Source organism: Mus caroli, unplaced genomic scaffold (genome assembly GCF_978045245.1).
Source record: "Mus caroli unplaced genomic scaffold, Mus_caroli_1 scaffold_7, whole genome shotgun sequence".
In the NCBI taxonomy this organism is placed as follows: Eukaryota; Metazoa; Chordata; class Mammalia; order Rodentia; family Muridae; genus Mus; species Mus caroli.
The window spans coordinates 143,472,736-143,497,308 of NW_028227262.1; the positions used below are offsets into that span (position 1 = coordinate 143,472,736).

General features: G+C 43.2%; 1 protein-coding gene and 1 pseudogene across 12 annotated transcripts in view; one reads left to right on the forward strand and one right to left on the reverse strand.

The window, feature by feature from the left end:
- The window catches only part of Dync1i1 (dynein cytoplasmic 1 intermediate chain 1), a 311,790-nt gene that overhangs the window by 209,262 nt on the left and 77,955 nt on the right, over nucleotides 1-24,573 (reverse strand). For all 12 annotated transcript variants that reach the window (XM_021164407.3, XM_029478836.2, XM_021164410.3 and 9 more), the window contains one exon: nucleotides 21,038-21,153. In XM_021164407.3, the coding sequence (XP_021020066.1) occupies nucleotides 21,038-21,153 (116 nt within the window). The remainder of the gene's footprint in view (nucleotides 1-21,037; nucleotides 21,154-24,573) is intronic.
- On the forward strand, nucleotides 6,704-7,792 carry LOC147004037 (glyceraldehyde-3-phosphate dehydrogenase pseudogene; annotated as a pseudogene).

The window sequence follows — 24,573 nt, forward strand, 5'->3', positions numbered from 1 at the left end:
GGAGTGGCTAGCCAGGAGGTTTTGCCTATCCCACTCATGCCCAGTGTCCACAGAACCTGAACAGCATAGCTCACAAAGGGAACAGCTCCCACCTGTTCATGCTTATGTCAGCTCAGCACCTGCCTAGGAGACCAAGATATGGTAGGGGGTTGTTGTTGTTCTTGTTCTTGTTGTTGTTTGTTTGTGTTCTATCTGATTTTGCCCCTTCTTCGTGTCTCTGTCAAAGGCATGCACACTCGGACAGTGTTGATCAATTCACCGATGCCAAAGCGCTTTGAGAGGACACTGCTGCTGTCTAAAGGAGAGTGACTGACTGGTAGCATCACGGAGCAGGGACTGCAGTCAGGAAGGTCGGGCTGCAAAGTCGACACTGGCTCTTTGCCAGCAAGGAAAGCCTTCTGAATTTATGAGATGTAAAACTCTCATCTGCCCAGCACAGGAGGGCTGTAGAGGAAGTGCGTGGACAGCCGGCACTAGGCAGGGAGGAGGAGCTGACCCACAGCATCACCTGTGTCCAAAAGGTAAGAGTTAATATGTGACCTAAGACATCTTATTTTCTTCTGAGAGATTATTTTCATGTCCTAAAATCAAGGCTGACAAAAAGGAAGCGCTGGAATAAAACCCTTTTTTTTCCAGGACAATGCCTATGGCAACCCATACTTCTTTTATCCAACTGAGCTGAGATTGTTTTTTAACCTTTCCTGTGCAGAATTTAAATTTTATTCTTGATTAAAACGCTCAATAGTGTTCTCTTCCTGTTAATGAGATATTTGGAAAAGATGATACCATCTAAAATTATTTCAGTTTTAAGTGGTGAAAGATATTTATTGAAAGGATATTTGATCATTTTTTAACTGATACAAGAAACTGTTTATGGAAATTTCTAGATATTGTCCAATAATATGTTTAAATGGTAATTTTTATCTTAAAAATTTATTAACATGGGTACCATACCAAGACTTTTACTAAGAGTGTTATGCAATATATTTATTTTTAATTTGGTTTTATGAGGTGTGTGTGTTTGTGTGTTTGTGTGTGTGTGTGTATGTGTGTGATCATGTTCAGGCTGGCCCAGACTGCACCAGGCAGGACTTGAACTCACAATCCTACTGCTTCGGCTTCCGAAGTACTGGGATTACAGGTATATTTGACCATACCCAAGCTTGCATGATTTTTAGTGCTAACTACATCTGTTCTCACTAAAAATGTAGGAGGCAGATGAATGTAGACGTAACCCATTGTCCATTTCTGCTCCTCAGATCCCACCCATTGATCATTCCTGTCGTTTTCTCACTAATTTCTCAAGAGCTCAACCTTTCGCCTTGCCATGACCTCTCTTTGCTTCCATTCTTTCCCCATGGGATACTCATAGCTCACCCCCTGCCTACAATCTGGGCTCATCTCTCTTGCCCCATAGTGCCCATTTCTAGAATTTCTAATCCACTTAGAGCTGCTTGCCTAAAACTTCTTATTTCCTACTGTGGTTTGAATGAGAAAATGTCCACAACAGGCTCCTGCATTTGAACTTCATACCAGCTAGTGGCACTCTTTGGGGAGGTCTGGAACCCTTAGGGGGAACAGCATCACTGGAGGAAGCACATCACCAAGGGTGGGTTTTGAGGGCTTATAGCCTTATAGCCTCACGTCACATCCTGTGCTACCTCTTCTCCCCGTCCCTGTTACCTCCTCTGCCTTCTGTGTGGACATAAAGATGCAACCAGCTGGTTTCCTTCTGCAAACACCCCATGCCTTCCTTTCAACCCATATGGACTCTAGGTCCTGGAACCATAAATCCCCCCTCTAATCTTATGAAACCACTCACAATGGTCCTGTCCATTTCCATGAAAGTCTATTGCGTTATATATTTACCAGAGGTGACATTTAAAAACTTTATCCCTTGGTAATGTTTTTAGTGTTTTAAAAACTAAAAGCTGGGAGCTGGGGAGATGGCTCAACTGCTAAAATTTGCTGCGTACTAGTGATTCCTGGAGCCTACACAAACAGCCAGCAAACTGCAACAGTGAGTGCCTGTAACAGCAGCTCCAGGTGTACAAGAAGGAGACGCTCCTCTTCCTCCTACCTGCCAGGGGCTTACTGGCCAGCTCACCAGCCAGCTCCAGGTTCAAGGGACCCTGTCTCAAAAATAAGGTAGAGAACATCTGAAAAAAAAACACATGATGTTGACCTCTGACCTCTAGCTTCCACATGCATAAGCACACCTAGGCACGTGAGATCCTCCCTGCCCGCCCTGCTCCTCCCCCCCCCCCCCCGACACACATGTGCACTTTCCTGCCATTCCCAACGAAAATCATCTCCAGGAATCAGCATTTGGGGCCGATCTGTTAGAGGTCTTCATTGACACCCTCTCTGAAGTTTTATGGAACAAACAGTTTCCAAAAATATTTAAGAAACAAATTAGGTATCTTCGTTTAAAAAAGTAACCCACACAGTTCTGTTACTGATGCCTTTTCAGATTGTTTAAAGTCGATGCTGGGAGCTGTCTTTACATGCAATCCCTGTTTGTTAGAGGAGAGCCAGTAAAAGTGATTGCCTCGCTGAACTGAACTTCCAAAGGAAATTCCACGAAGGTCTGATTTTTTTTTTTCATACTTCAAAGAATAATACATACTAGTCCTGCTGCCAGGATCGAATTTTGCGAAACCTCTAGCTGCTAATATATTGCTGGTGTTGAAATACAACCCATGTCTCTCACAAACATACTTAACACATTTATGCATACATTAGTTAGTGTAAACATGCCTCACTTAAGTAGAAAGAAGTTTTTTAGAATTTTACTATTTCACCACCATGTCACTCCATGGAAACCACCTTGGTGCTTCTAGCTGAGAGCCCGACGACTCTCACATAAAACATAACATATTAGCAGCAACTCGATTTGGGCAGGAAGAATGGCAAACCAACTGGGGAGAAGTCTATGAACCACATGCAGTTTTAATTAAATTCATTAAAAATGCTGTGTCTCTCAGTAGATTTGAGGACAGATAGAACCACTTAACAATAGGCCAGCTCTAATCCAGTTTGTCAAAACTAATAAGAATACAGATGCAGTTTCTCACACAAGGACACATCCAGCAAGCTCACGAATCTGCAATTGCGGTGCATTTTTAAAAAGTAACATTTGTAAATTATTGCAAGATGTTACCAGCCTCAGACCAGGGTTGCAATTTCTAATTCCAGTGAATTGATAAAAGGCGCTATTAATAAAAAGGTACATTTTGGGCAGCTGACATGGCTAATTGATCAAGTAATTTGAGTAAAAAAAATACAAGACTTTGCTAGGAGCCCAGACAGGGATGAAGTCACTCAATTTTCCAGAAGTCAGAGGCCTCGAAAAAACTAGAAGAGGAGACCACAGAACACTTTCATGCCTGACCAAAACCAAATAGAATGATCCCAACATACAAATAGGCGTCAGACGATCTAAAGTGACGAGAGATTTCAGCTATGTAGGGTAACCTTTCATTTTCTTACTGAAACATGCCAAGCCAAGGATTACCTAAACAGGGTGAGTAGAGCAGCACTCCTCAGTGAGTCGTCACTGGAAGGGTGGGGGAAGGAACATTTTCCCCTTCCTCGTCACGTTTCACCATCACTAGCTAAGGTCATGTTCGACATAGCACTCCAGTCTCAAGATCTGGCTTATATTAAAGCAGGGTAAGAAACAAATGGTCCCAGATGAACACACATTCACCTAAGCTGACATTTTGAGTAACTGCAATTGGAAGGTGCATCTCTGCGAGCCCACCCAGGGATCCCTACAACAGCCCATACCACTGCTTGTTGAGAACATCTGATGATGACAGATGCTGTTTGGTTTTGCAAAGAGGCCCAGCTGAGGACTACTGTACAGGAACTGAGAGGGCAGAGGATGCGGCTGCTCCAGCTTGTGAGCCAGGTACTTGATAGAAGCACTGTCAGCACGTCGCTTCCAAAGCTCATCAGTGCGAAGAAGCCCTTCATTTCCCATCATCCTCTTGGTCCATTTCAGGAGGGGATGTTGACAGAAATACTTTCTCTCAGTCTTCTGTAAAGTCACACACTCCCTATCTCTGAAAATAACAGTTTCGGGAAAAGCACTCTCCTACCGTTTTCTTATTTTATCCTCATGATCTGTTCTTCACAAAGACTCAACAGGAGACACGGACTTGGTGATGATAAACAAATCAAAAACACTGCTTCTGGAAGTAGAGAAATTAGTGTTCAAAGCTGGAAGGCAAGCGTTTCTTTATTGGTCTCCAGAAAATAGGGAGATAGATATCAGTGTGATCTTACAATAAACCCAAGGGAGCCTGTGGGCACTATGCAACCAGCAGTGTCTAAGGCAATTCTTATCCACAGAACAGCTAACACATTACAAACCCACACACATGTCACATGCTTCTTGTTCTCTTAGAACTTTTATTATCCCCGGTATTGTTCTATGCGAGGCCACATGCCTGACTCAAACTGCTCAATCAGGAAATTTGAGTGGGCAACGAGAGGCTACCATGTGATGCTAGAGTGTCGTCAGGTAGAGGTGAGTTAGAGCTTATTCTCATTTCCTTAAAATCATCTAGCCTATTTGGTTTCCCATCATGCACAATAAAGAGACAAAGCTTCAATATACCACATTCACGGTGAAGATGACTACTCACTCCGTTACAGAATACTCCAAACTGCAAATTTCAGTTTTAAAAAGTTTTGACTGTTTCTAGAGTCCTATCATTTATTTATTAAAAGGAAGGCACAGTCATATATATGTTTTCCTGCAACAAATTCCTCTAGCTAGGTATCAAAACTAGAGTCCCATGCTGACAAGGCTATAGAAAACCTTTCATTCTCTGTGTCTATGGTAACAGTGCAGGATTTAGTTTTGTTTCTTTTGAGACAAATCACACCATGGAGCTTCTATCTCCCAAGCTGTCTCTTCTCAGTTGCTTTGTGATCTGTGCAGATGGCCACTCCTTCCTCTCCGTACCTAACACTGTATGAAGAATTCTAACAATTTCTAGCTCAGTATAGGAAATCCCTGTCCTCACTCCGTTCTGGATGTGAGTTCTACCTATTCCTGTAACTACTGTGGACACTACTACCCAGATTCTCTTTAGTGTCTAATTACCTAGAGTAATTAACATTATCACCATTATGTTTTTTCCTTTAGGGCTCAGAGATAATATATATTGTTATTCTTAAGCTGATCAAATAAGTACCTAGGTGGGAAATAAAACCAAAGTAAAAATAGAAAGATGTAAGAATAAAATATTGCCTGCTGAGAGAGAAAGGGATGGAAATATTGTTTTCTTGATGTAGGCACCCACTCACAGGCAATGGTGAGGTGGGCCTCCCTTTTTGTGGGGGTCTTGATTATAACTCACAGTAGAGGGAAGGGATGTGTGCTCCTTCCACGTGCTGTGGTTCTCCTAAGGGAACATCAGAGGTGTGCTGAAATGTTCAGCTTATTTTTTCAAACCTATAATTGAGAAAGGCCCTGCCTATCCCAGGGCATCGGGGCTACAGGTTGCAGCACAGAAATAGAGCATTGGGAAGGCAAGGACACCTCCCTAGCTGGCCTTTATGAGGAAGATGCATTGAATGTGGATAGAAAGTGTGTCCAGTTGGTAGAAATCCTTCTCGCTATGAGGAAGGCTTGATTGAGATTTCCAGGCTCCCTATAGACATTGGGTTTATAAAGAGGCAAGTTCATAGCACTACTCTTTTATACTAAGATACAGACTGGCCACGGAGATCAGGACTGACATAAGCTGAGGCAGAGCTGCCCTCCTCACTCCCGGTAAGATGGATGGGGAAACTGAAGCTGCTCAGAAGGTGCGCACGTGTGTGGCATCGTTCTCCCAGGTTCTAGACCTCTCCCTTCTTAGGAATAGCAATAAATCAGTTACAGCACAAAGGGAATGTGGCCACTGATTCCTGTCTACCAGGTTCCTTATAATTTGACTGGTATTTAAAGAAAAGCCCTGTATCAAGATACTCTTAGGATGTTCTTCCTTCTGGAGAGTCAGGGGAGAGTGGGCACTTCTCCCTTATCACAAGGCCAGTTTCTTTAATGAGATGTTTCAGAATTAAGTGTTTGACTCTCTAAAGGGAGCCAGGCAAAACACTGGCCCTACTTTCTAACGGTTTGAGTCCTCATTGGTTACGACTTTCCTCCTTGTTTTATTCCACAAGAGCCAAGCCTGCTTTTCCTTCCACTTTTAAAGTTGTCTTCATTTCCTCTATTTAGAAATTACTTTAAAAATTATATTTTTATTTAGCATTTATGTGTGTCAGAGAGAGAGAGAGAGAGAGAGAGAGAGAGAGAGAGAGAGAATGAGCCACTGCATGTGTATTGTGTGTGTAGAATAATTTCTCCTTTTCTATCAACTCAGATCATCAGCTTGGTAGTGGGAACTTTCACCTCTTTACCCATCTTGCCTGCCCTTCTTGTGAATATTTTTTATTGTGTTTGTGTGCCGCCTTTTATTTTTGTATCTCCTTATGCTCAAATTATGTCCTCATTTCTTTTTTTTTTTTTTTAGGTATTTATTTCATTTACATTTCCAATGCTATCCCAAAAGTCCCCCACCCACTCCCCCACCCACTCCGTCTTCATTTCTTTAACATTCTTAGTCTATAAGATGCCTTTTCGGCTCTCTGCTCCTCCCTGTTCCAGAGACAGCCGCATCTTCTTGTGCAGTGCCAGCCTCGACCCGTAGACAAAATGGTGAAGGTCGGTGTGAACGGATTTGGCCATATTGGGCGCCTGGTCACCAGGGCTGCCTTCTGCTCTCCACATGGCAAAGTGGACATTGTTGCCATCAACGACCCCTTCATTGACCTCAACTACATGGTCTACATGTTCCAGTATGACTCCACCCACGGCAAATTCAACGGCACAGTCAAGGCCGAGAATGGGAAGCTTGTCATCAACAGGAAGCCCATCACCATCTTCCAGGAGCGAGACCCCGCTAACATCAAGTGGGGTGAGGTCGGTGCTGAGTATGTCGTGGAGTCTACTGGTGTCTTCACCACCATGGAGAAGGCCGGGGCCCACTTGAAGGGTGGAGCCAAAAGGCTCATCATCTCTGCCCCTTCTGCCGATGCCCCCATGTTTGTGATGGGTGTGAACCATAAGAAATATGACAACTCACTCAAGATTGTCAGCAATGCATCCTGCACCACTAACTGCTTAGCCCCACTGGCCAAGGTCATCCATGACAACTTTGGCATCATGGAAGAGCTCATGACCACGGTCCATGCCATCACTGCCACCCAGAAGACTGTGGATGGCCCCTCTGGAAAACTGTGGCGTGATGGTCGTGGGGCTGCCCAGAACATCATCCCTGCATCCACTGGTGCTGCCAAGGCTGTGGGCAAAGTCATCCCAGAGCTGAACAGGAAGCTCACTGGCATGGCCTTCCGTGTTCCTACCCCCAATGTGTCCGTCGTGCGGCCTGGAGAAACCTGCCAAGTATGATGACATCAAGAAGGTGGTGAAGCAGGCATCTGAGGGCCCACTGAAGGGCATCTTGGGCTACACTGAGGACCAGGTTGTCTCCTGCGACTTCAACAGCAACTCCCACTCTTCCACCTTCAATGCCGGGGCTGGCATTGCTCTCAATGACAACTTTGTCAAGCTCATTTCCTGGTATAACAATGAGTACGGCTACAGCAACAGGGTGGTGGACCTCATGGCCTACATGGCCTCCAAGGAGTAAGAAACCCTGTACCACCCACCCCAGCAAGGACACTGAGAGCAAGAGAGAGGCCCTCGGTTGCTGAGGAGTCCCTATCCCAACTCGGCCCCCAACACTGAGCATCTCCCTCACAATTTCCATCCCAGACCTCATAATAACAGGAGGGGCCTAGGGAGCCCTCCCTACTCTCTTGAATACCATCAATAAAGTTCGTTGCACCCACAAAAAAAAGATGCCTTTTCATTAAGAGTTTTTAACGCTTGTCAGTATGGTATGGATGTCAGAAGGCTGGGAAAGTAACACAAAGGACATTGGGAGTTTTCTAAAAGCAAACTCATCGAAAAGTCATCCATTACCTGCTTCTAACAAAACATAAAAAATGCAAATTCTCAATGCAAAACACTAGTTCAAAACAAGGTTTGCTAATTGTCTTAGTTAAGGTTTCACTACTGTGAAGCCTAGTAAACCATGACCAAGGCAACTCTTATAAAGGACAACATTTAATTAGGGCTGGCTTCCAGGTTCAGAGGTTCAACCCATTATCACCATGGAAAGCATGGTAGCAGGCAGGCAGACATGGTGCTAGAGAAGGAGGTGAGAGTTCTACATCTTGATCCTAAGGCAGCAGAAGGAGACTGTGTGCCACACTGGGCATGTATGAGCAAAATAGCTTCCACCTCTGACAATGGCATACTTCCTCCAACAAGACCACACCTGCTAATAGGTAGCACTCCCTGCGGCCAAGCATTCAGACACATGAATCCTTGGGGGCCATTCCTACTGACAGCACTACACTAACAAACAAGCTTGTTTCTTACCTCACGTCCCTGAGGGCTTCTTTACGCTAGATATAGTGGGATCAAGTCTCAGAATCTTTCTCAACCCGGAAACAGTCCTGACTTGTGTATTTCCCTGGATTCTGAAGCTGTTTCTATTCAAGTATGCCTGATGTCGTCATGTGCTGTGGTCCTTGATACTACACTATCTCCTTATGATGTTAGTTTATGTCATCTTAGTGTCTTTGGTTTGTTTTCCGTTTTTGCTTTAGCAGTACATTTTTTTTTCTACTGAAGCATCCTTTTCCTGGTATTGTAGTGTACATCTCTTTAGAGGTCACCGAATTTCTCTTCTGCTAACCACACCCTTGCTTGTATTGGCACACACACTTGCTCGTGTGCATTTGTATATTCTCTCGGGGTCACTCCTTGGGTCAGTCCCTGGGTCACTATCTCCCTGGGTCACTATCCATACCCCATCTCACCGCTCTCTAACCTGCCACGGCATCATGTGCTTAGCACATTGTATTCTCTGTGTGTTTCAGGACTTTTTTTGTCCCATTATTATTCCTTACATTAAGTGAATGTTCTCTAATGTAGCATGTTAATTTTAAGTGACTGTTCACTATTATTTTGAGCTATTATCACCATGGTTGCCCTAAACCTAACCACGTACATTATAACTTCAAATTCCTATTAACATAATTCTAATGAAATATAGGAATGTTATTCCCATATATGTCTACTCCCTTTGTTCCCCTTTAATGCTATCATTATATACACAGTATATCCACAAAAGTTACAAGCTCAGGGATGCATTTATAATTGTTACTTTCTAGGGTTTTACACATTTTCTGGAAGTTGAGAGAAGAAAGGATTGCAATTATGTACTTACAGCTTTTGTTATGTAAGGTTCATTGTTCTCAGGTCTGGTTCCTGGGGCCATTTCTTCCCAGGGCACCAGACTGTCTCTTGGAGTCATTTCCTTAAGTCAACTACAGCTTGGCTCCCACCTGGCTTCTTCATGCCGCTTTTACAGAGTAGATTGTATTTCTATGTATTATCTGTCCAACAGCACAAGTATAGATGCTACATTCACACAGCTGCTTTTTAAATCAGAATGTAGGAAGGGAAAAACATGCAGTTTCTGCAGCCTACATGCCTACTTTGTTTTCCCTTTCTGTGCATTTAACTTCCTGCCTGGGGCCACTTGCTAGTATCAAGGAGAATATTCTCTGTGGCTTTCATTTTACTTACTTCATTTTGGTGCTGCTGGGGCTGGAACCAGTGTGCTATAAAATACTCAAGCTTTGTGCTCAACACCTGACCATTAAGATTTTCTGTAAAATTGGTGTGCAGCCTCCACGGCTGGTGGTGAGAGTCCTTATCCCACCTCCACTGTTCAGACAGCTCTTTTAAGTCTTAAGTTTGGGTTGACGGGGTGCTTTTTTTGACTCCATTTTCCAGGGTGGGCGTCCTCTCGTCGTTTTTCACAAGGGGTCAGAGGTCAATCCTTTCAGGGGGGGTCTGCTTTAGGAGGAGACTCGTTTTCAGTTTGTTTCCAGGGCCTGCTCCTTGTTCTTTGCTTCCAACGTTCACCTTGTTTATCTTGTGATCTGTTACTAGAGCTCTGATTGTTCCATTTGAAACCTGTTGACTCTTGTGCTTTATAAAGTGATTCCTCAAATCTGAAATGCTTCCACCTCTTAGGATGGACTTTTGATTGTCATATTGTATGTTAGGGTGTATGTCCATGTGGATTTGTGCATGCGTGCGTGCATGTGTGTGTGTGTGTGTGTGTGTGTGTGTGTGTGTGAGTGTGTAGCAGAAAACAACCCTTGAGGTTGTTTCCAGGCACTAGCCATCCCTCCCCTCCACTCCTTTTTCTCTTTTTCTCCCCCTCCCTCCTCGTCTGCACCCTCCCCCCATTCTCTTTATTCACTGTCCTGGAATTTGCCTTGTGGGTTAGTCTGGTTGACCAGTGAGCCCCAGTAACATGTCTGTCTCCACAGAGCTGGGATTACAAGTGTGTGCCAGGGCTCCCAGCTTTGTATATGCATTCTGCATATTTTGCTATCTTCCTAGCCATCCCATTAGTTATTTCTTTTAATATTTTTTACTCCTTTTTCTCTTCCCTATTCTTCTAGAATTATAATAACATCTACAGCAATTCACTATTATCCATTTGATTACCTATAACAACCATATATACTTATTTAGGAATTATTTCCATAGTTATTTGGATATGACTGCACATGTGTGTGTGTGTGTGTGTGTGTGAGCCTTGTCTAAATCTACCTATTGTTATTACAAACAACAATTCTGTTGCCTGTTTCACCCTGTATCAGGCTTTCTAGTTTCTGCAAAAGCGTGTAGGGAACTACATTTGATAATGTAGCAATTCTGTGGACTAGTCCTTCTCAGGATTAGATGGTTTGAGTAGAACCTGTTCTGCCTTTTCCCTTTTAGTATCAAAGAGTGCTCCTTGAAGGTCACAGACTCCAGCAGGTGCTCTCTTGTTCTACAATGACAGGTTTGGTAATGTTTTTGGTAGCCTCTTTCTCAGATGACATCAACCGTCAACCTCTACTACTGACCGCCTGCTCCATCATGCCCAGGGGCACAGACATTTCCACTAAATTTTGACTCATTTACAGGCGTTTTCTAACTCAGTTTTTAAGATTTGTTATGACCTCAGGAGGGCTCTTCAGTTGTCTCTTCCCCAGGCTCTTTCTAGAAAATGCCCTGTGTTTTAACTTTTGTTTGTTTGTTTGCTTTTGAGACAGAGTTTCCCTATGTAGTCCTGGATACCCTGGAATTCTATGTAGACCAGACTAGCCTTTGACCTCAGAGATACGCCAGATCTGCCTCTGCTTCCTGAGAGCTGATGTTAAAGGCATGCACCAGCATACCCTGTTGGCTTTGTTTGGCTTCTAAGTCTAACTTGTGTGACTTTTTGCTTTGCTTTTGAGGGTGTGCTTACAGTAGAGTACCCCTTATTCTGATGCAAAAGGATTCAATTCCATGCTCTCTTCCTCTGTACCCACTTTCCCTCAGCACAATCACTGAGCCACTGGTCTAGAGTCTAGACTGTGGGTGTGTGGCATTGCTTTGAACTAGACTTTTATGTTAAGAACAAGGGGTTGGAGGTGTGTCCAGCAGAACTAGCCTCTGGTCACTCAGTTTGCCTTCCTTCTGATTTCCCCAAGAGCCAAAATCCAGAAACACATTTCCACAAAAGTCAGTGTAACTGCAACTGAGGCCTTCATAGTCTTAAGATGAAGCAAAGGTAAGGCTTCCATCCATCCCTCCTGTCCGGGCAGAGCTGCAGGAAAGTGCTTCCGCCTGACAGCCATACATACCTGGAATATAGCCTTTTCCACATTAGGGAAGGAAGAATGAGAAATGCCAACACCCCATTGCTCTCAGGGATACACCATCAGCCTCCAGTGAGGATAAGGGTGGGGTGTGTTCTTTGCTTTGTATGGACAGGAGTTTCCTTAGAGCTGAGCAGTAGGACTGGAGTCAAGGATAGGTGGAGAGCCAGATCACAGATCCTTACTGCTCTTATCAAGTCTTGATAAGTTCTCTTGAAAATTCTTTACTTGCTAAATGTTATTTCTACAATTTCCAGAGAGTTTAAAGAAGTATGTGGGATGGCCAGAACACGACATGTTGTCAGGCTAGAAGTGGGGCTACTACAGGCTTCTTGGGTTAAGCAGAACATGAACTGCTATTCTTCAGAGAAAAAAATCACCTGTAAACATCTGTAATATTCACTACTCCTATTTTCTCTTCATATATATATATATATATATATATATATATATATACATATATATATTTAACATGCATTAATTAATGTATATATATTTACTCTCTTCATTTTGGTATAGAGTGAAGTTATGTTTAAAAATTATTTGTATGTTTCTCCATTTGTCTGAATGAAGTCATTCTCATTTTGAGTCTTTTAGTGTACTCAGATGCCAGTAAGGAGACTAGAATTTAAATAGAAGAATGAAAATAGAATACTAAATTAAAATTCAACTCTCTTCTTAAAAGCTGCATCTTGAAACCCCAAACCATAACAGTTCTCAACCCAGGGGACTCGACCCTATTGGGAGTTGCATATCAGATATCATGAATATCAGATATTTATATTACAATTCGTAACAATAGCAAAATTAAAGTTATAAGCTAGCAACAAAATATTTCTATGGTTTGGGGAGTCACCACAATATGAGGAATTATATTAAAGGGTTGTAGCATTAGGAAGATTGATAACCATAGTAGGCAGACATCTGGATCAAGGGCTGTGTAGAAAACAAGGCATCAAATCAAGGCCTGGAAACAGTGAAAGCCAGGAAGGGATCAAGTCATCAAGAAACCCATGGCGAATGCTCGCTAGAATCACTGACAAGCCACGCCTTTCCACTAGCTCCATGTTGTGTTCTATGTACCAGTTTGTCCTGGTGTCCAGAGTACCAGTGTCATTGGATAAAGGACAACAGATGTGAGCCAAGGACCAGCCCCAGGCAGATTCCTTTACATTGTCTCTACATCCATGTTGGTTATATGATCATGTAAGCCCCACATCTCTCCCTGCATTAGGCTATGAATTATGGAGGAAAGTGGGTAGGAGTGGACCCTTAGGAGAGCCTGAAGATTTCTATCCAAGATGAATGGAACATACTAACAGAAACTGTTTAAAAGTAAAGAATGGACTATGGTTGTTTATTTAATACCGTTTCCTTGACAACCAGTAGTATTGTAGACAGCTGCAGACAAAATAAAGGACCCAAGTTCTCTCTGCACTCTTGATTTATAAGGTGAGTAAATTCTACAGCAACACTCTAGTCTCATAATGTATAGGAGAGTTCTGCACACATCATAAATACCATTTTGCTGGTCACCTCTCTTTTTCATTTCTTACACCACAGTGATTATTTTTTTCCATATATATTTTTAGCTACCCAGCATCCAATACTCTGTTTTGGAGAGGAGCTTTGCAGTAGATCAAAGTGGAGTTGCAGTCTGCCCAGACATTGTGGAAGCTGAATGTGGCAAGGACAGCATGTGGGGTCCTTCCCTGCATCGCCTCTCACTGCTAACATTGGGGCTTAAAACTCAAGACTACTTAATAGGCTTCTAGATGGCTCTTCAAATTTCAAGGGAGCACCGAAAAAGAACAGGGAAATTAGAAGCTTGCAAGTCGACGGTGACTGCAGAGTTTGAATTCTGGGCACAAACGTGAACATCCTGTGCAAGGAACATCAGAACTTCTAACCTGGCTCTTTCAGCTAGCATCAGATAACGGTTTCTTCACTGTATTCTCAAATGTCCCCCTGTATATTGCACGGAGAAAGGGCACTGTGCCCTTTCTTTTTATAAGGTCACTTATCTCATCAGATTAGACCCACTTATAATGTCTTTTAACCATACACCTTTTCCCTAAAGGCCCTGGTCACTTAGGGCTTCAGTATTTGAATTTTAAGAACATACTACTATTCAGTCCACTGCAGATGCTGCCTAGCCTCATATCTACTTCTGACCAAAATTCCCAAGCATTTATATCAATTCTGTAAAGTATCTCATATCTTCTGCCAAAGATTATTTTCTGTTCAACTGAAGCAGACTTCATTTCTATTCTGGCAACCACAGACTCAGACATTACTTTGAAGGCTGGCATCTGAATCATGTTATCTGGGAAACTGGTTGTGTCCTTGCTGGTTTTAAAGAGGAATCTCAGAGTTCACACGTGGGATATGTTGGAAGTAACAAACAGTTGAGTAGTGGTTCCTCTGTGCAGATCTTTAATGAAGCAGCCACTGGAAAGAAGGCTTTGGAGGAATTGTGTTGTCACTGCTACAGAGTTGAGTGCGTGGCACTAGGAGGAAGTCTACTTCTCATGGTGCCGGATAGCTTGAAGAGTGAGTGACAAGCTCAGACCTCCATTTTTCCCAAAGCATAGGTCCAGGGACTTCCTCTGTGGCTCATAAATATTTATAGAAATGGTTTCCCCAAACAAACACAAAGTGTAAACTCTGTGGGTCCCTGGATAAAAGCTGCTAAGTTATCAGTGTCACAGGTGATTTGCAAGAAAGTTATAATAATAATCAGAACATAACAGCAAATGCCACGGAGAAGTGGAATGTATAAGCTTGGGCATCCTCCATCTACCTAGAGTACTGAGCCCTGCTTCACAGTGAATGGTTGTGTTTTCTGTTTGATCTTTGGTACCCAGTGTCAGCTGGTCCTAACAGCAGACCTTGAGCATCTTACCTGGGGACATGGTACTGTCAATACTCAGTGAAGGCATCCGAAAAGAGAAAGTGGGGAAATATTTCCTACTTTAGGAGGGTTTACCAATCCTTACATCTATTAACAACAGGACTAGGGACTCGACCCTCTATCTGCACTTAAAGAACATTGATACTGGCAAGATATCTCACCTTAGTAGTAACATTTAATATGCACCCAGACACCCCTACAGCTTATCAACAACCACTTGGCTATTCTTTTAAGTAATACATTCAGAGGCAGAGCCCAGGGGTCTTGGGAGCCTGTAACATACTTAAGTCAAGGTTATCTACCAGGTTTTTTTTTTTTTCTTCAAAGTAACTTCAAGGTGTTTCAGGATTGGCTTCCATTTGGGAAGTGCTTGATTTCAAATATCAGATCCAAAAGAATTATTTCCCTTTATTCTCTGAAAAATGCCCTTAGTGGGTGATATTTTAAAATCATAGAGTATATTTATGAAGCCAAAGAGTACGAGAAAAGATATAACTAATCTGTTGGTAGGCTAGCCTTCCATCTCAACTACTATCACTCATTGACTCAGAGAAGGAAGGAAAACGGGAAACCACAGAGGCCAGGATAACCAATAATGTCCTATGTGGATTCTGGTGTTCCATTTGACAGGATGAGAGAACTGTATATCCAAATGACTCAACTAAAAATGAAAAGAGGACATTCGGAAGCTTCTCGTGGATGCCTCTCTGATATCGGGAAGAGGCTTATTTGGGGCCTATGTGAGTTACCCTTCTGGGTACAACCTTGCTTTGGTCCAACCATCTAACCCTGCTCAATATGGCTGATCTCACAAAAGACAAGACAAATACTCCATCTGAGGGGCTTCCCTGTGTCAGGGAGGTCTTCTCACTATGGTCCTTCTCCCTAGTGATGGTGGACTGAAGCTCCCATGTTTATTCTGGCTCTTAGATTTTGAACTTATAAAAGGATGGATCCTAAAAGACCAGGGCTGTCCCATATAAGAGCACTGACCCTGTATCACAACTCAGCCTTGGAATATTAGCTGTGCAACCGAGGCACTTGTACTTTTAGCTCACTAAAATTAATTTGGGTTTAACTTTTAAAATGGACATTAGATTTTGTGATTGGAAAAGATCTGAACATGTCGGACAACAGTGGCACATGGATCTCCTTTTTTGATCATAAAGTTAATGAAATCCAGCAATAAGTATTTCTTAATGTGTAAGAGAGAGGGCAGAGAGGGAGGGAGGGGGGGAGGGAGGGAGAGAGAGAGAGGGAGAGAGAGAGAGAGAGAGAGAGAGAGAGAGAGAGAGAGAGAGAGAGAGAGAGAAAGAGAGAGAGAGAGAGGGCAGAGAGAGAGGGGGCAGAGAGAGAGAGAGGGAGAGAGAGACAGAGAGAGAGAGAGAGAGAGAGAGAGAGAGAGAGAGAGAGAGGGCAGAGAGAGAGAGGGGGGAGAGAGAGAGAGGGGAGAGAGAGAGAGAGAGGGGAGAGAGAGAGGGGAGGGAGAGAGAGAGAGAGAGAGAGAGGAGAGAGAGAGGGGAGGGAGAGAGAGAGAGGGGGGGGAGAGAGAGAGGGGAGGGAGAGAGAGAGAGGAGAGAGAGAGAGAGAGAGAGGGAGGGAGAGGAAGAAGAAGAGGAGGAGGAGGAGAAGAGGAGGAGGAGGAGGAGTTGTTGAAGTTGGGTATGCTGCCAGGATAGAATAGAAAGCACCATTTGAAGGCTGAGTTTATGTACAAAAGAAGAGGAATGATGTTTCATTGATAATTTCACATTGATTACATTTTGAAATTTGAGTATCTTGAAATGATGGAGTCAATCAAAATATATTATTAAAATTATCAGTGGCACCTTATGATTTCACTGGACAACTTTAGACCAGACTATTTGACTTTACAGACAACCACTATTTGTTTGTAGCTTCTGTGGTGACTATACCTTGGAGATCATGGAAAGTTAAGGTCGAAATCTTTCCCTAGCAAGAGCATATTTTGGGGAGTGTGCAAAGGTGAACTTACTGTCTTCCCTAGCTACCTCCCTGCATACCCATTTCCAAGGTCCTCTACAGACATCTCTGCACAGTGAAGCTTTCAGGTTGCTATGCTTTGCTCTGGGCCAACCCAGGCTGCCCTTGTAATTCTGTTCTTCAGTTTTGACAGCACACTCATGGGCAGCTAATCCCTATTCTCATCTGAGAACATAAACAGGAACCTGGCTGAAACATTAAAGTCCCCTGAAAAGAAGAATCTTACCTCTATAGTGTGTCCATCAAAGCCTCTAAAAAAACCAGTGCCATTTCACAAGGATGGCCTTCCTCCCTCCAGAAAAACACAAGGATTACCACTTCCTGCTGCATCAGGCTCCAATACATAGGATGCTTCTAGCTCCTCAGCACATCTGGTGAGTGTGTCTTTGAACCAGGCATAGTGTGAGGCACAAAGTGGGGAAAGGCCACATACCCTGCTCACAGGGACATCACACACACCCTGCTCACAGGGACATTACAGCCTAGGAGAGGCATGTGAAGAATCAATACCCAATAATAAAGAGGAAACAGGCATTAACAATGATTAGAAGCTGACCCAGGGGCACACTCCTGACAGAAGGCCCGTGGAGGTGGTGGCATCTCAAAAATGGGCAAACAGCATAAACACATGCTTAGAAGCACAAGCCTTCAGGAGTGCTTGAAAAAGTCCAGTAGTCTTCGCTTTCCTTGGAAGTAAGAAATCAGAGACAGGAAGCAGTGAAGGCATCACGTGGACAAGACAAAGCCCAAGGGCCCACTTATCAGATCCCATGAAGAGGAAGTACAGAGAACCTTCAAAATTACCAACAGGATGCAGAAGCATCTTCTTTTGTCCAGTTCAGCTGACATCCTCCCAGCACATTAAAATATTATCACTGCCCAGTGGCCATGCAAAACCTGAGGACTCCACAGCAATCGGGAAGAATCCCTGTCAGCCATGCATGGTACCTGTTGCTCACCAGCCTTTAACTCATCTTAACAAATACACACAGCATTGGTTTCTGACCTCAGGACCTCATGGACAGCCAGGGAAATAATAATATGCAAAGCAGAGGCAATTTTGCAGAGAAATCATACATACATACATACATATATATGTATATATATATTCATATTCTTTCCTTACTTGAAAATGAAAAGCATATGTTTAAAGCATTTCAGGGTAGACATAGCCTGCTCCTGATCAGAGTTCTCCATTCTCAAGCTTTCCCTGTGACTGGCTAGGTCATTACCTATCCAGACTAGGATGGCTTAAGCTACTTGAAAGAATTGTATTGATGGAGACTCGGTTCCTAAATCTTCCTAGTTTAAATCATCTTGGGGTATTTCTCACAGCAGATCATTATGTGACTAGCTAATGCACTACGAGGAAAACGCTCATTATAGTGTGTAGTACAGAAAGAGGGAGGCTTAGGTTCTGGCAAATCCCGACTCCTTCCCCTGTGCTTGTTTAAGGACAATATGTTTTGTGTAGCGGGGTGAACACACTAGCATTCCAGTCAAGGCAGAGCATATCAGTGCTCTGAAGGTGCTACTTTGAGCTACATTAATTTTCAGTCTTCAAACAATGTAAAAAAAAAACCCAGCCTTTATAAATTATGGCTAACAAAGAACTCATATGGGCTTTAGATGCACAACAGTTGGCAAACATTATCCATCCAAGAGCCTTACTGTGCTGTCAAATTCAGTAGTCACCCTGCAAGGCTGTCCTTGTCATCACAGCATTGTTCTGGCACCAACCCAAGTCTCCCATTTGGAAGGACCTCACGGTGGACTGTCCCACTGCTGACGCTTGTGCTCGCCTTTGTTGTCACTCACCTCGAAGGTGAAAGGTACGCAAGCCCTGGGCACCCTCAACAGCCAGGCAGCCAAAGGTCAAGGGTCAAGACCTGGGCTGAGCTGACAATAAAGAAGGTTTTCTCATCTACACTTGCTGAGTGTTACTGTACTCCCACGAGCTCCCGAGCTCCCGAGCTCCCGGAGGCTCTGGTAGCTGGCTTTGGGTTCAACTCTGTATTGTGGAATGTGAACCATCACCACAAGAAAGCTCTATGGATCTTGTTAAGAAAACAGAAAGAACTTCTGCCAATTGCTAAGAAATAAATTCCTCCTTTCCTGCTGCTTGGACCCAGCATAATGAGGGCTCCCAACCTCTCCCTGCAATAATAAAATGAACTCTACGGGTTTTCCTTTTGATGTATTCCACGTTAGAAGTTTACAGTTGATGCCTTTTCATCCTTAATTTATCTCTCCCTGTAAACATTTCTGTACCGTTTCCAAGGTCTTCAGCATACACATTCTTAAAAATAATTCAGTCCTCCTGTTTCACATGCATCACTTTATGTTTCAGGTCAGACTTGAGGCTAAACAAACACACCTCTGGCTACAGCTCTGCAAGTGCCTCTGGCAGCAAATTAACTCAAACAAATGTTTTGGCTGGGTAGTGAGGTTGCCTCTTAATGATCCCCCCTTCCACACCCCTCCCCCAATCGCTTTTGTCTGGAGGCCCAAGGACAGGGCTCCTGAAGTGTTTTCTCGCAGGGCCTTTCCTGTCAAGTTAATACACAGGTCTTAATTTGCTGGTTAGGTTGTTTACAGTTTCACCACTAGAGGGTGCTACTTGTTTGCGTCTAAAATTTGCTATTTCCTTGCAGGGCCTCATAGGCGCTACAAACTTCCATTACTAAGTAAAGCTCTCTAGAAGATATGCAGGAAGCCTGAACTTCAAGGAACAAGATTTCACTTCATTTTTAAGATTATGTGTTGGACAACGCAAATGGAAAAATCTCTGTAGCTGGCACAAACCGAGCTGTCCTGGTTTAAGTCTGTTACAGACGGAGTATGAAATGCTAATGTATTTCATTATCTAGGATTTTGCTCAGTATTTACTATACAGTATTTTAACATCCTCTTCCCAACCCCAGTGACACATGAAGTAAAAAGACCGTTTGCTCTGCTCTATGAGTGACGTCACTTTCTAACAATGGAACCACACCTACCCAAGCGTGCTCTGTAGGGATCTCTCTGATTTTCATAAAATCTTATTTCAGTGTCATGCTCCTCCTTCTTTGTATGTTTGTTTATCACAGTATTGAGAACTGCCCCAGGGTTCCATGCATGCTAGATAGGCAGTCTGCCACTGAGATACATCTCTGTCCCTCAGCATATTTTACATCCAAGAAACATTAAGATTTACCAGCTTAAAGTTTTCTTATTGTTGTCTATGTTAGTCCCTTGTTCTGTTACTATGATTAAAAAAAATGCCTGATGAGACTGTTGAAGGAAGAGTGTATCTGGATTTGCAGTTGGACAATACAGTCCGTCATGGCAGAGGGGCTGTGGGAGCGGGGTCTTGAGGCAGCTGGCACAAGCAGGCAAGTGTGTGAGTGCCGGGTGGCTTTCTAAGATGGCTTTCAGGTGGCTTTCTCCGTTTAAGTCAGCCCAAGACCTCAGTCCAAGTAATGGTAAGTCTAGAATATATAGCAGGTCTTCCAACCTCAGACATACCCAAAGGCTCATGTCCATCCCACTTCTAATTCCAGCAAGGTAAATGTGATTAACCATCACATTGACTTTTAATGATTCTCTGAGATTTATATACAGATTTTCCACTTGATATTTTCTGGTATGTATAGAAGAGGTATGCAATTCCATCCTCACTCATTGACATATGGAGAATATTGTTAACCTGTGTGCTCTTATGTGAACTGCTCAGAAAATCAGGGTGCAGGAAAGGTTTCCTATAAAGGATTGGGTCCAAAATTTAGGCTTTGTGGGCCAGCTAAGGTCTCCTCCATGTCCTCTCCTCCTCCAACCAGGCCATTATAGCATGAATATTCGCCATAAGTGTATTGTCTGGAATATCTGTGCCCAATAATATTCTGTTTTTAGGAAGAGGTGGTGGGCTGTAGTTTGGTGTTCCTACAAATGATGAAGTTATTTTTAAGTTCTTTATTTTTATTTATATGTATGTGTGTCTGTCTGTGTGTACCATGAAAGTGTCCATTCACTACTTTTATGGTTTCCATTGTCCAGAGATAAGCACAGAAACGTGACAGGTCGGTTAGACACTTGAAAGTCCATGGACCTTTGGAGGAATCCGAAAGAATTCCCTCAGCAGAGCCTTCTAACTTAGAGCCAGTGGCACCTTTGCCTTTCAGGATGTCGCTCAGGTTCTATCCTATGAAGACCTCAGGAACTTGAGGTCAACGCTGTTCCCTGGCAGTTTCTGCAGACACAGCATGCAAAGGGAGCAAAGTCGTCTTCGCTTACCCTCAGACTGATGTGTTGCAAGGGGAGTCTGTGTCTCCTTGGAGTAGGACACCACTTCCCTAGGCAGGAAGTCCACCTGGGTCACCTTTGACACGCCCAGCTTGTGCAGTCGTCTCCTGTAAGTAGCAGAGGGCAAATGCTTAGGAAGGAAATAGGTTTATTTCAAAAGACCTGTCAGTTCAGAAAACACAAAAAGAAACAAACCAAGATGTCCTCAGCTTCTCAGGGCAGTGTCAGGCTCAGGGCCCTGGTGTGGAGGAACCATGGCCCAGACTGGATGTGTGATACCATGTAAGCCTCTGTCAGTGGCCCTTCCCCTTTCCCATCTGTAAAATCTTGCTCAGACTCGGGTGAGACTTGTCTCTGGGCATCTCTGGTGATGCTCCGGTAGGATGCATAGAGGAACTTTCATTTGCAATAAAATTCTAATTTCTTAGTGTGGGAGAGTTTTTAAGTTTAAGTAAAAGAGAATTCTACCATGCCATACATGCCATAACACACTGTTTATGAAGCCAGCAACAGTGAGAGTCCTATTCTGGGCAGAATGCAACACATTTCATTGATCCAGGAGAATAATCAATGAATGAATGAGTGTGTTTGTAAGGTGCACTAAGATAGCACAAATGAATGTAAGAATCAATGGGCGCAGACTAGTAAAACCTCATTGCAGTAGCTCCAAGCTATGATCACCCATGTAAGTAATCATATTTGAATATTTATGTAATGCTTCAGATGCTTCCAGATGTCTGTACACCCACTATGGCATCTGTCTCATGACATCTCGGTGAAGAGTGGAATGCCATCTTCTCTACTTTATCTAGGAAAAGATTCAGTTCCAGGGCTCAAATGCATACAATTTACAACTGGTGGAACCCGGGTTAAAACACTATTGACCCCACAAAACCGTATGCTATTATTGACTTGAATCCTGGTACAATGCCCCCCCCTAAGGCAAATTTCTACCTAAGCTTCTTAATGGCAACTGTGAGTGACTCCAAAAACCTGGTCCTCCTGAGTTATTCAGAAAACAGGCACCCACAGAGGCACCTCTGTCTATGGGAACACGCAAAGCGGCCCTGGCCTTGCTCTCTCTGTGTGTGCTCTGACCTCTGGGAACAGAGATGATGGTACCTCTGCTGGGATTCTTATTGGTAATGCACAGGCACCATGAATGTGCTATTCATAAACCACAGATATGTTATGTACATGCATGCGTACAACTTTTAGACATATCTATCTTAGAATGTTTTCTTGAACTTGATTTTTAGGATACAGAGTTAGCAGCATCGGGTCCTGGCTGGTCTCCCCACCGCAGTTCTACATACCCTCCCTAAAGCTAATTTAAGGAACACACACACACACACACACACACACACACACAGAGTTGACTATCAATAAAAAATGACCAGGACAGGTAAAGGGCTTAGAGTCTGGAATGAGGAGGACAATATGAATCAGGTCTGCCTGCAGCAAAGGTCACTGTTCTGTTTAGTCACCCAACCCATCTTCCTGAGACCCAGTAGGGCCGTTATTACCACAGGGTTCAGGAATGGACCACTATCTCTTCAAGTCAGCGCCACCTTGATAGAGAGATCACCCAGCTTCTAACCTTCCACCAATATGTCTAAGGCCCAGGGTTCTCCAGGCACTGTGGAGTGAGCACTCTACACACAGGCAAGGTTCTGGGAGTCTTGCTAACAGGACATGGACTTTAGTCCTATCTTGTTGGACAATGAGGAATAGGCCATCAGCATATGAAAGCTAGTGCACAGTTTGATAGTCCATTTAAACCACTGAAGCAAATTCCCATAGAAACGGGGTTGACATCCCCAGCTCTGGCACTCACCAACCTGAATAAACAATAGGAGAAAGATTCAGGGAAGTAGCAAATCTTTTCAAGTCTCATTTTTCTGTCCCCCACCCCCACCCCACCCCTAGTAAATTCCAGACTGTGGGGTTAGATGAGGCTGATGCTCATAAAGTCTGTAGTTGATGCCTGGCATAGCTTGAAGCTTTTGGCTCAGGCAGCTTGGTGTCCAGGACATCATTTGGACTGCTTATGATATTGCTTAACTTACGGAACTTCAGAAGAGGCCGATTCATGGATATTCTAAATGTAAGATTGTTTTTAAGTCTGTAGAGTTGATTATCCATCCCTGGCAATAAAAATCCAAGAACTGTACTCCTACTTTCAATTTGTATTTATTTATTCATTTATTCATTTATTCATTTACTTTGGTAGGGGTACCATGGTATGGGGCTTGGCTGCTCCATTCACTTTTGCATTAATTAAAAATATCACTGTGAAATTTCCAAGTTTTCAAACCTTGGCTTGAATAAATGAGTTTATCTAACTAAAACAAAATATTTTCTTGTTTCAATAATTATTGGAAATTGTCAACCAGCCTCTCAGTGGTGTTATGTTTGGGAGATCAGGGTCTTAGCTCAATCCGAGCCACCATAAACAAATAAAAGCTGAACTGTCGCCATGTTGATCTCCCAGGGCACTGATCAGTTGACAGTTTGGCAAACGGGGGTTCTTGGTCCACAGAGTAGACCTGTCCCAAAGGACTGAAAACTGTAAAACCACTGCTGTAATACATCCTGAGCTATTTTAGGTAATACAGCACCCTATAAGCTCTGGATTGACAAAGCTACAGTTATGGTAAATGTGCATTTACATTAAATTACATTTCTAATAGAAGTGTTCTTTGGGGCAATTTTGCTGTTCTTCTGGTAATCATGTATTTATGCTAAACATTTTTGACATATCTTGTTTTATACTGAATAAGATTGCATAACATTATTCCAGTTTCACAGATGAGCCATCGGGGTCAGTGGTGCCTATACATTACTCCTGGCTTGTAGGTGCCAAGCTTCAAGTCTACTGGACAGTAAGCCAAAGGGCTGTGTCCTTGAAACGTGTGCCACCTTGACCTTGTCTCACGCCAATGGCCACACCCATTATAGCGTGGTTTTCACAACCTAACATTGTCTCAGTCCACTTGTATGTGTTCATTTTATAAATATGAGGTAGGATTCCTGCCTGGATTTTCAGGATGCTACAGAAAGACCCTGTTTCTGAGATTAAGTAGCACATAACAGATCTCAGTAGTGAGGGGTCCAGGAAGGTTGGCCAGAAGTTGGTGCGCTTTCATAGCAAAGCCCTCTTTTTAGCTGTTTCTGCAGTGATGTCTCTTCATGGCTGGCCTTATGTGATGCCAGACCACGCTTTATTTGGTCCAGAACACACAGCTTTGTACTGTCTTTTAATATTTAGTTTCCCCAAACTATTTCTATAACTCTATCAGGTGACAAAATAATTTTATGACTACCAGATAAAGGATATAATACTTTCCTTTATAAACATTAAGCAGCTGGCTCCTTATTTTTGTTCAAAGCATTACAAACTCATAGTTCTTTAATTCAGAGGTGTAGGGAAACTATTTAACAAATACAGGGAAAACCCACTGTCATATTAATACTACTACTATTGTTATTCTTTTTGATTAAGCCATCATGTCCATATTGGCCAT